The sequence below is a fragment of the Hydra vulgaris genome, chromosome 06, assembly GCF_038396675.1.
Source record: "Hydra vulgaris chromosome 06, alternate assembly HydraT2T_AEP".
Classification (NCBI taxonomy): domain Eukaryota; kingdom Metazoa; phylum Cnidaria; class Hydrozoa; order Anthoathecata; family Hydridae; genus Hydra; species Hydra vulgaris.
Genome location: NC_088925.1, coordinates 57,104,725 through 57,117,909, shown reverse-complemented (window position 1 = coordinate 57,117,909; position 13,185 = coordinate 57,104,725). Strand labels below are relative to the sequence as shown.

At 28.8% G+C, this 13,185-nt stretch overlaps 1 protein-coding gene across 1 annotated transcript; it reads right to left on the bottom strand.

Moving 5' to 3' along the window:
- Positions 1 to 1,368: 1,368 nt before the first annotated feature.
- Positions 1,369 to 2,741, bottom strand: LOC136081532 (uncharacterized). Its single transcript, XM_065798857.1, has 2 exons — positions 2,444 to 2,741; positions 1,369 to 2,384 (listed from the first exon to the last, which is right to left on the bottom strand). Exons 1-2 carry the CDS (start codon positions 2,739 to 2,741, stop codon positions 1,369 to 1,371), a joined length of 1,314 nt encoding a protein of 437 aa, XP_065654929.1.
- Positions 2,742 to 13,185: the final 10,444 nt, after the last annotated feature.

Below are 13,185 nucleotides of genomic sequence, written 5' to 3'. Positions count from 1 at the left end.
GTATATTTCGACTAAATCGACTTTAGTCGATTTAGTCGAAATATACTAATAATTCGATTTTAGTATATATATATAGTCGAATTATAGGGGAACCTGTTGTACCTTTGACCACTTTTTGCTTTAAGGCGTTTTTTGCGTAGCCTATTGAGTAAATCCAAACCATTCAAACTTTATAATATTCTCTTATATTTTGACCAAAAATTATACTTAGAACTTTTTTTTCATTTGACCAAGAAGTATCTTTTTCCCGCGTTTTAAAAAAAGAAGTCTATTGGTCAAAGGTAAAACACGTGCGTTGTTCCTTTGACCAAAATGTTATTATTAAAAAATCATGCAATGTTTGAACCCTTTTTAATATTTTAGCATGTTATATATTATATAGAAACTTTTGGTCCATCTTATATCAATAAAAAAAATCTAATTATTTTGTAATCAAGCCTAATTGTCTAAAAAAAAACTAGAAAAATCAATCCTTACAATCTTGCAAAGACTTGTGTATTAAAGTTACGATACTCAGTATTACTAATTTTTTTCAATAAAACCAGTTATTATAACTATTTAGATAAAGTCACATATTTTCTTTAGTTAGATGCTACTTACATGAAATAATTAGGATTAAGGTCCAAAACTTTAAACGCGATTTAATTGTACAAAACATATTTTCTAATATATACAGTTATTTTTATTATTTTAGATAAGAAAAGAGCAAAAATATATTTTTATAACTTATGTTAGCCGGCGGTCTATATTCATTTACATATGATCATAATGCTTTTTATAGAAAATATCTTAATGATGACAACAAAAAATACAATGATAAAAGAGTAAAATATATTAACTATTGCAAATAGTCAGATCAACATCAAACGTAAGATACTGACGCTTAGATGAACCATGACCAATACTTAGTGGTGGAAGTTTCATAATATCCTTAAGTTCCAAATCATAAAGATTGTCATCTTCTCTTATAAACTTGTTACAAAAGTCTCCTGATTTCTTAAGATACTTAATTTTGTAAACTATACCAACAACTTCTAAAACTTCTGCTACATAAAATCTAGAGCATTTCTTTCCAGCCAACTTGACAATTAAAAAATCTCCAGAAACAATTTCACTTTCATTATCAAGTATATTTACTCCAAAATCAATTTCATTAGAGCTTTCATCATTTAAACATATGTCAGACTGACTAAAAATAATCTGCTTTGCCATTTTTTTTCTTTTGCTTGAAGAGGTCTTTTTAAATTGTTAGTTATTAGATTTTGAATCTAGAATAACTTTAATTTCAGGGGTATCAGTTAAAATACATGATTTTCTATTACGTCTTTTTGAAGTATTTGTTTTTCTTAATTTGGCTTTAGGATGAGGTCATATTATCTCAGGTGAAACAATTGATCTTGATTGTAAACTCACAGTAGGGATTTCCCTTAAAACAATAGATGACGTTAATGGTACACTGGATGGAGCAGTTTTAACATCAATAATCTCATTAGAAAGGCAAGCTTCAGTATTCACTATTGGCCTATCAGTAACATTTGCAGCTAAAAAGTCAATATCAGTAAAAATATTTTCATTAAATGGATAAAATCCAGTACATTTAAAACTGTTTATAATATTATTTGGTACAAAAGCATGAGGATAAGCTTGACCAACAAGGTAAGATATATCATAAATTGTGACTGGTTTATCAGCATTGCCTGGTGATATCATCCAGTTATTCATGGCATTGTTATAAAAAGTTTTAAATGGTCCAAAAACACCACGATCAAGAGGTTGCATTTTATGGGTTGTGTGAGGATGAAATGTCATTAAAACTATGCCTGATTTTTTTGCTAACTCAATAACAGAAATGTTTACATGACTCTCATGATTATCCATTAATAAAAGAACAGGTTTTTTAATTGACGGTCGCACATTACTAATAAAATGTTCAAGAAATTGCACAAAAATGACTTCATTTGACCATCCAGACTTATTAGCTGCTCCTACACTTCCAGGAGGACAATTATTTAACATGTAGTCTTTGAATTTAGCACGTGGAAATACAAGTAATGGTGGGATGCTATTTCCAGTAGCATTAATGGCTGCAATCATTGTTACATTGTTGCCTCGTTCAGCACTAGTTATGCTCCCTATTTGTTTTTTACCTTTTGGAGCTAGAATTTTTGGTGGTACGTGGACTGTGGTAATTCCTGTTTCATCACAGTTCCAAATATTTGATGGGTCAAAATGATAACGTTCTAAAACATTTTTGTAATTTTTATATACAATTCTTACAGTTTCTCTATTGAATGCAGAAGATCTACCAAGACTTGTAGGTTGTGGTTTACGTAGAGATAGCTTGTTATTATATCTTTTGCGAAAATCTCGCAGCCATTGTTCACCTGCACATTAATTTTTCATCCATGAAGTTTCAATTTTTTTATGATTTGCTAAAGTATACTTATCTGCTTTAATGTAAGTCCATAATGCATATTTAAAGCATCTGCCAAGTAGTTTACCAAAATTAATTCTTCTTCAGTTGAGAATACTTTTTTTGGTTTGGTATGTGAATATAAATATTCGCAACTACCAGATTTTTTAAACTGCTTCAACTGATATATTAAAGTTGACTTTTTAATGTTGCAATGTCTTGCAGCTTCACTTAAACTCATTTTTTGTTGAAGCACAAAATTCACTGCATTTAGCATATCCATTTCGGAAATCTTTTTGCGAAAAACACCAATCTTGCTCCTTGGCATTTTAAAACTAAAATATATTAACAAAATTAATTAACTATTTCGATACATTTAATTCCCTATAGCTGAGCAGAAACTAGGTAATAAAATGAACTTGACAATAATATTGCTTCAGCTGTCCAACTAACTAAATTAACAAAATTGATTATTCTAAGTGTAGTAGTGGTTCAAGAATAAATAGCGAATTGCATTAAAATTCAATGGAGTTATTTCATCATCATAATACTAGAAACAATTTTGCATTAAAAAGCAATAAAGCACAGACGACGCCTAATAAGGTAGATTATAAATTTTATAATCTTGCCCTCTTAAAGTCCGCAAATTACCGAGGAAGCAGTTTTTATTGGTCAAAGGTACAACGTCCTTGACTGGTCAAAGGTACACGAGATGGGTTTCTTTAACAGTTATTGTCTTAATCCCCATTTACGGTCAGACATAATCATCCAAAATTTTCCATAACAAAAAAAAGATGTTGGGTAATGTTTATAATGTCGTAGATGAATCAAACAACAATTTATCACAGTTTTAAAATCAGAATAAGATTAACACAAATATTTACTTTTTAAGAGTCAAAACTTATAATTGCTTGTGGATCAATACCATCTATCCCAAGTATAATGTTTTACGATAAGAAGAGTTGTCATGGACTACTATTTCAAATGACACTTCCCGTTTTTTTTAAATAATAATAGTAAGCCAACAGAGTAGAGTGACCAAAGGTACAACGTGGGCAAAGGTACAACAGGTTCCCTTACTAATAGTCGATTTTAGTCGACTTTAGAAAATATATTAGTCGATTTAGTCGATAGTCAAACTATTTAATAGTCGTAACAACACTACAAAAGACTAAATAAAATTTATAAAGTACATAATATAAATTTACCAATTAGTATGTAACATGAGCAGCCATGGCGCAGTTGTAGCACACTTGCCTTACAACAAAAAAAGCATCCGTGGTTCAAACCCCACCTCTGGCAAGTTTTGCGACATTGGTTAGGAAGGAGGCGTAAATGTATTAACAATTAATAAATAAATTTAGTAAATTCTATTAATTACCCTATAAAATGCTCTGTAATATGACCGTAAGAACTTCTTAGGGCACCTTAATAAAATTAAATAAAATAAAAATAAAAACTTAACAATGTTATGATACACTTGCTATGTTGTTATTAACAACAACATAAGTCATTTTTAGTTTATTTATCTTAACTAAATTACTTGATCACTCACAAACTCAATTAAGTCATGATCAAGGATTTTTGAAGATAATATTATCTTGGCGATTATAATCGCTATTATTTAAACATTTGAAGAATTTTGTAAAAAAACTTCAAGTATTTAAAAAAACACTATCTAAAATTTATGCACCCGACAAACGCAGATAGTCTAAAAATGTGGCTGGCGAAAATGCAGATAGTCCAATTTTGTTTTACACGGAGATAGCATATACTGCAATTTTGTTTTCAGCGGAGATTGCAGATTTTGCGGATCAACAAACGACATCAGCTTGATGTCAGCAATCATACCGTCGAAAAACTTAATCTTTGAATATTTACAATTCGCAGGCCTAACGATAAAAAAAAAAAAAAAATATTAACCACGCGTATTGATGCATTTCAAATACCTTAGTATACGAAATACCCCAACACGAGCGGTATCTGAGATTTGAATTAGCAATACTAGTAACTAAAGTAGTAACTGAAAGGTTTGATCTTCAAATTAACTTTCTTTAACACCAAGATTTTGTTACGACGTTAAATAACCAGGTTTTTATTGTTATTGCGTGAAATAATTGTTGTCAAGCCATTAGTTATAAATCATTTACTTCATTTTTGATAAAATAAATAAATCTTAAAATAGATTTTCATTACAAAAATGAAAAAAAAAGAAAGTTCAATTTATTTTCGCTCTTACTATTTAAAAGCATTCTAAAATGAAACTGAAATAAAAAATACATTTTAGTTTGATGAGAACCGGTTTAAAGCTATCTTTATAGAAAAAGTGTTTAAGGCTAAAAAGTGTTATAGTGGGTAGGGTGACATTTTCTAGTTTTTACGTAGGAAAGCGCAGCGCTAAACTAGTTTTAATTAGTTTAACGCTGCGCTCTCCTCCGTAAAAACCCGTTCTATTGGTCACCAATTAATTAACCCGTATAAACGGGTTAATTTTTGTGAAAAAAGATGGTTAATATTATTTATTGTCACAGTATGTATAATATAATATTAGCCATCTTTTTTTATTTTACATTTAAATATTCGCATATCTCTTGATCATCATTCATTGTAGATTTTAAAAAATCGTCGTTTAAAATGAAATAAATCGACACTATAAGAAATTTCAATAAAGTAAAAAGTTCTAACTAAATTTTGAAGTTTTGGAGTATTTTCGCGTCACGGTAAGGAAGGAGGCGTGAGCTTCCTGGTTAAATGCACTTCCTCGGTGCTCTGTGACAAGACCGTTAGGACTTCTTGGGGCACCTAGATAAAATTAAAAAAAAAAAAAAAAAAAGTTTCAAAAAATACGCAACTATGGTGTATTTTTTAAATTTCCTAAATAATAAAAATTAAGTTAATTAAACTACAGTTGTTTTTTTTAACATAACGGGAATCTTAAAAATAAAAGTATTTTATTTCATTACGTTTCTCCACCTTTATTTTTATGGAGTTAATCAAAGAGTTTACTTAGAGGCTTATATATATATATATATATATATATATATATATATATATATATATATATATATATATATATATATATATATATATATATATATATATATATATATATATATATATATATATATATATATATTAAGGCCCCGCGAATCGATTGCTGCTTCGATTAGAGATTCTTTTCGAAGAAAATGATTCGAGTTTTCAAAACATTTCATTGTTTTTTGTTGTTGTTTGTTTTCATTCCTACAGCGTTAAAAATCTATGGAGCCATTAATAGCGTGACCATAAAAAGCTACACGAAGAAGTTTCTAAAAAGCGCGCATCTTCTACAGAAAATAAAGAAAAAGAATTCCGATACATCATCGAAACATAATTTATTTAAATGCAAAAAAAAAAAATTGCAATACAAAGTTTTAAATACAAAAAAATTTCAATACAAGAACTTAAAATACATTTTAAAATAAATTTTAAATTAAATTTAAAAAAAAATTTTAAAATAAATTTTAAAAAAAAGTTTTAAAATAGATTTTAAAATAAATTTTAAAATAGGTTTCAAAATAAATTTTAAAATAAATTTTAAAATAGATTTAAAATAAATATAAAAAAAATTGAAGTACAAAAATTTAAATAAAAAAAAAAAAGAATAACATAATCGCAACACAATCCCGATCATGTAATCGAAAAATCCTCATTCTCTCCAATAAACTTGCATTTATTGGGCCTCGAATTGATACAGTTATTAAAAAAAGTATGATCGTGCAGTGCTAAGATTTATATTGAAGAATGAAGATCATTTGAGACAGCTTCTGGATCTGGTTTCATCAATTTGATCGGCGTTTCAAGAGCAATACGATCCACCAAACCCAACCCCTTTATTTTGAAATTTGGGTTATATGTTCAATAACCTATATAACAGCTTCCAAAAAAGTATAAACACGCAATTTATCTCCAAACCTAAGGTCGAGAATGGCGATAACTTTCTGGTTTCTATTTGTCACTATATTTCATCCTCGTTGGTTTTAGAACTATGCTGTTTATCTGTTGTAATCTTGAAATGATAAATGCTTGTGACAAAGTTACTTCTACTGAAAAAATTATAAGCAACGTGATGTCAAAATTTGATTTAACTTCAAATAATATTTTACAAGCTACAACTGAAACTACTCCTTGTGTGTCGTGCGCACTTAAGCTTCTTGGGATTGTTTGGCTAGGATGTTGTGCTCATAAACTCCAACTTTGTGTGAAATCAGCTATCCACAACCAACCAATTCTTGCAACATAAATTAATAAAGCTTATAAAATAGTTGTATTTTTTCACTCATCATTGGTCGGACAAACAGCTCTCAAAAAGATTCAATCCATTGGAGGCTTTAAATCAGATTATTCAAGGAAAACCTGAATCAAAGCCTCCAACGGAAGAGGAAACGCGCTTTAACACGACTTCTAATTTATAGTAATTGATTTAAAAAAACCATGGTTCTGTAGAGCTTGCTCTATTTGAGTGCACACAAAAAAAAAACACTTCATGAAAGTGCCTCCGACTTGTCAAACTGAAACGCCAGTGCAATTATTAACGATTGTCACTCCCATTTTAAATGCTGTATATAAAAACCACTACTATTATATCAAGTGCAAAAAAAACCATGAGCATTAGTTTAATTTATCCGTGCATTTCAAGTTTTAAAAATTGTCTTTGCTCAATAGATAAAATAGGGATAAGTAAATTTGAAATTCAACTCGAGGGAACAAGTTTATCATCTGAAACATATGGAATTTTAGATAAAATATTTAAACATATTTGTAAAAATTGAACCATAACAGAGAAAAGAACTTTGGACCAGCAACTAAAATTTGAAATTACTGCGTACACTGAAGAGAAAAAATTGGGACGTTCAGATTGTCCTATTCTTTACTGGAGAACAAAAATAACATTTTCCCTTTATTATATAAAGTTGCACTTGATTTTCTTGCTGTACAAGCTACAAACTATTCATCAGAAAGAGTAAAACTGGGAGGAGGAGTAAACGCAATAGCCTTTTTATGCAAAACGCGTAAGGGTAAATTTGGGCTAAAGGTAACAAAAAGAGCTTATTCAAATAACATTCTAATTGCATAATTATATATCGTGAAAAATATACAGATAAAAAAACTAAAATTCGGATTTGCCTAAAATAGTGATTCGATTCAAGATTTGATTCTCAAATCAAGTGCTACTTCGAATCAAAATTAAAAATGCTGATTCGCAGGGCCCTAATATATATGAATATATATATATATATATTTTTCTTTTTTAATTTTTTAATTTTTATTTAGGTGCCCAAAGAAGTCCTTACGGTCTTATCACGGAGCACCGCGGATGAGCATTTAATTGGAAGTTCAAGCCTCCTTCCTAACCGATGTCGCAAAACTTACCCAGTGGTGGGGTTGAACCAGGGATCCTTTGTTTCCGAGGCAAGCGTGCTACCACTGCGCCACGGCTGTTGTATATATATATATATATATATATATATATATATATATATATATATATATATATATATATATATATATATATATATATATATATATATATACATATATATATACATACACACATATATATATATATATATATATATATATATATATATATATATATATATATATATATATATACATATATATATATATATATATACATATATATATATATATATATACATATATATACAGAGCCGGGGGACAACCGGAGCAAACTGCCCCAAGCGCTACGCCCTAGGGGCGCCGCGATAAAACATTTTTAGCGATCTTTATAAAAATTTATAAAAATATCTTTACTAATTAAAGACTTGGGCGCCCAACATTTTCAGCCATTGACATTAATGAATATTTCAGGTTGCGTTTGTACAAAAAGTCCTTACGTACCGAGAAAGTGTTAATTTTTCAATTTTTTAATCTTTTTTTAAAATGTTGCTTTTTAAAAATTTCTTTAATTAAATTATATATTTATTTACTTTTATTAGTCCATTTAAAAACGTTGTTTTAAAAAGTTTTTTTTATATATTTTTTAACGATTTCTTTTATTTACGCTAAACTAAAGTTTGTTTTGCGAAACTTATGTGCGAAATGATTTATTATTAAAGTAATGTTTTTTTTGCGTTATTTGTTTTAATTACTTTTTTAAATAATTTCGAATATTAACTCACGTTTGTTTTGCGCGGACAACAAATAAATAAACCTGACAAAAAAGTTTGCTTATAAAAACGTTGCAATAAAAAGGGTAGCAAACTATATTTAGTAGTGACCTGAAAGCTGAGTTAAAAACTTTCATAGAGGATTTTTGCTTCCAGAAAAATAAAGTTTTACACTGTTAATTTGAATTTGAATATTACTTTATTAAAGTTTTAAAAAAAACTTATTTGTTGAGGCATGCATTTAAAGTTTAATTTATTTTTTGCTTGTTTTATTTTATCTATAATGATTTTTTACTTTGTATTTAATTTTTTTAATAAAAGAGTTATAAATTCTTCAATAATTCTTAAACTATTGAAATTTTAATGCTTAAAGGAAAAAATTTGCCAAGCAATGAAGCAGCTTATGAAGTTGTTTTTAAGAAAAATTGCCAAAGTAAACACATTCTTTTCTTTCTCCAACTCCTTAAAAGCATCTGGTGAGACATCCGCTTGGTCTCAATCTAACCAAGAAGAAGAAAATGTTAGTAACCCTCTGTAAGAGAAATTACTGAAGACCTTTCCTGAAGAGCAATAAAGTATGTCCTAAAACTAAAAAATGCCATTCATTCTCTAATGAATTTTGATACAAGGTAACAATAAATGTTGAATAATTGAAGTAGAGATTGCTTATTTACTCTCCAGAAACTGAATCAGCTAATTTTCTACCTTTTCATCTGTTTGATCAAAATCCATAATCATAACTGGGAAAAAAAGATTTCAATAACAATTAAAAAAATTCACAGAGCCTAAATCCATGAGACATCTCTATCTCATTTTAGTTGTCCTGAGAAATGAATCGAGGCAACAAACAGGATAAAAAATGAAATAGCTGTCAATTAAGTTTTTGTCCAAAAAACTAACAATGAGGCATAAAGTTGGAGAAGCATTTATAAGAGAATAGCGCCAGTGATTATGTACTTGGCGAATGTAATATTGAATTCCGTGGAAGCTCACCAAAGCTGTATACCACAAATAATAGGAAGATGGAGAAAGACGTTCACAAACGTCTTTCTCCATCTTCCTATTATTTATAATAATAAGAAGGTGGAGAAAGACGTTCACAAACGCTAAGTATCAATATTCAAAATGAAGTCATTAATCTCTAAGCTTCGCTTGTAAAAGAAGCTATTGTGAACAAGGTATAGTTTGGGAAGTATTTTTTAGTTATTATGGATTGCACTCCGGACCATCGTCAAAAAGACCACACTTCTTTAAGCATCTGCTATGTTCATAAAGAAAATGAAGCAATAGTCATCGTCCAAGAAAGCTTTATTGGATATGTAGTGCGTAAAGAGTCGACTGATGAAGCTTATTCTAACCTTCTAATTGAAGAAACAAAATCTAGTAGGCTAGACCTAAACAACTGTAGTCAAGGTCTATGACAACCGGTCAAGTATGATTGCAATTCAGTGTTTAAACTCAAGTTCCAGCAGAATACCTACAAGCTTCATTTACACCCAGTGGTTGCCACAGCTTGAACGTGAAGTCTATATTGCTGTTTGGAGTTATTCAGAGAATCACTACAACTTTCAAAAATGAGGTTTTTCTAATTGACTTAATTGAATCATCTTTAAAAACAGAATGGACAAGTTCTTCAAATACGAGTTAAAGTGGGGGTTCCTACTTGACTTGAAAAAACTACCAACAAAAGGTAAACTTATAGAGGATTATAAAGTATTACAAAAACACCTGGCTGTGAAAAAAATTTTAAATATAAATGGGGAAGAACTGTACAATGAACTTCTACACGTCAGTTTGAATACTACTGTTTTTGATAAATGGTGTGAGCAGAAGCAAAAGGCCGCAAACAAAACACTATCACCATTAGAAGCACTCAATATTGTCAAAAACACCGACGGAAAAGACCTTTTTACAAATCTGTGGAAAGCACTGCGTATATTACTGACGATTCCAGTGACAGTGGCCAGCAGTGAACATAGTTTTAGCAAGTTGAAGTTAATTAAAACCTACCTACGCACATTGATGACGCAAAAAAGATTGACGTCGCTTGCGATACTCTTAATTGAAAAAGAGGAGGCGAAAAAACTCAACCTAAGAAAAATTATTGAACAATTTTTGGAGAAAATCTTGGAGTATATCGTTATAAATTTACCCATTTGTCAGTAATTTAAGTTTTCATTTAGAATTATATTGTTTGAACTATTTACTTAACTATTACTATTCTTGAATATATATATATATATATATATATATATATATATATATATATATATATATATATATATATATATATATATATATATATATATATATATATTTATATTTATATTTATATACTGTTATAATAAGTCAGGGACTCAAAGAAGGTAAAGATGATGTGTTTATCATCACAACCTCAAGTAAAGGTCAAGGTAGAAATTGATTTTGTTCTATACAAAAATAGAGACTTTTTTGTGCAATTAATTAATTTGGAAATGAAAACTGGTGTAATAAGATTTTACCTTGTTTAAATACATTTTATTTTCAGTTTATGACTAAAAAAATATTTGAAAGGATGCAAAAGTATGTAAAAATTGTTATAAGAAATTAATATTTTCTTTTATTCTTCAATATATTCTTTGTTAGAAAATCCATAAAATAATAAATTTTTAGTTTTAGTTGCTAAAGCATTTAGATGCACAACATGTAAAATTCCCACTTCCTTTTTTGTTTTTTGTATTTTAGTTAAACAACATCGTTTGGTGCCCTTGTTTTTATCTTTTCTTCGAAGCCTTATATAGTGTGAGGTTTTCTCCAATAGTATAGTTTTTAAAATTTGAACTAAAAAGTTAAAAAGGTTGGGAATAAAATACACCTATTAGGACGATCTCAGTTCTTTCAATGTTTAACATTTTACTTAACTTATTGTTGTCTACTTCCGCGTACATACAAATACCATAATGCATTGTATTTAAGAGGAAAGACGAATTAGAGGATAACTCGTTTTTATTATGCCCCACTTTATTGGATCCAAGTTATAAATTTTTTAAATGCTTTGAAAAGTATGAGAAAAAAAAAAAAAAAATCTAAAATGCGTAAATGATGCGGGGCTAATTAAACAACTTTTACTCTAACGGATCTTTTGAGCGGTGCGTAATATTTACAGAATAATTTTTTATTAGAAACATAATTTAACCGGGAAATTTTTTTGTAAAAAAGTAATTTTTTAAATCAATTATTTTAACATCAAAAAATGCATCAACAGATAATTTTCTTGGTGTTTGATTATTATTAATCACCGCTTTAAAACATAAAGAAACAATACACCATTAAAATGACCAGTTATTTTGATAATTGTTATGGCAACTCTTTGCATTTTTTACATTCTAGCACTTGTTCTATAAAAAAATTACAGAAGAAGTCATCCAAAAATCCTTATGCAAAAAAGTGAAAGGGGTTTGTGATAAAAGGAACACGCGTGAGGAAGGTTTGTCAGAAAAAGGCGTCACTTTATAGCTTTTTTTAATTTTAGTAACACGGAATAAAGTAAACCTGTGTTTTTATGAAACTATCTTTAAAGAATAGGGTAAAAGTGGGTAGAATGAAATAGAGGAAAGAATGAAATAGTTATGACAATCGTCATTCCTTTTTTCAAAATTAATTGTAATATTTCCTTTAAAAAGTTATGAGTTAAAAATAGATACGCTTAACGATTGAATGAAATACGGCATTTATTCGCTTGGTAAATAGAGCTTTTATTAAATAATTATGTCTTAGCTTTTGTCATCTCAACCACCAGAATCTATGCCAATGCCACCACTATTAGCACCACTAGTACAACATCTCAGCCACTGCCTTCTGAATCTAAACCAACAACTTTTAGCATCAGCATACACCGTATAGCTCCAGCTCCGAAGTCGAATCCACTGTCAACTTGCCTGCAACCAACATTCAATATAACTATAAAAAGTTGAAAAACAATTGAAATTGACCCTATCACTTGCCGTAGCTTTGCAGCAAATGTTTTCTATCCAAAAAGTTGACTCAAAAAAAAAAAAAGAAAAAAGAAAAAATGTAGACGTGCCAACATGCAAAGGTAAGGTGTAAAAATATTGTTTTGAGTAAAGCTTAAACAATACGGCAATTTTTACATATGTATATATATATATACATTTTCTTCTGCGGCATTGTAAGAGCGAGACAGATTTATCAAACCAAAATCGTCACCAAATGTGTTTTTAAATATTCTAAAATAAATTATAAAGCTTTTAATTCTTCTGAAAATATAAGCAAGATTTTACAGTTAGTTGAACAGAGGATTCAATTAACTTTTTTTAATAGTGTCAGCCATATTTAAATAACTAATTAAGTTTGTTTAAAACTAAAACAAATTTTTATCACCAATAAAAATATGTTATTTTGCAAAAAATAAACTGAATAATAACTTTTTTCTAACAAAAAGCAAAAAAGTGCATCAAAAAGTAAGTGAAAAGCCATAAAAAATTATCTGCTTCATAAAGCGATTGCGACTATTTAACAAAATATTTTCATTATAGAACAGTTAGGTACTTTTCAATACATTTTAACATTTTCGTATTGTTAACATTATTCAACGATTTA

What these genes read in the sequence shown, in the direction of transcription:
- LOC136081532 (XM_065798857.1), bottom strand. Translation starts at nt 2,741, where the DNA reads ATGCCAAGGAGCAAGATTGGTGTTTTTCGCAAAAAGATTTCCGAAATG. An exon ending in ACTTACATTAAAGCAGATAA is followed by an intron (nt 2,385 to 2,443) that starts GTATACTTTAGC and finishes ATTAATGTGCAG; the next exon opens with GTGAACAATGGCTGCGAGAT.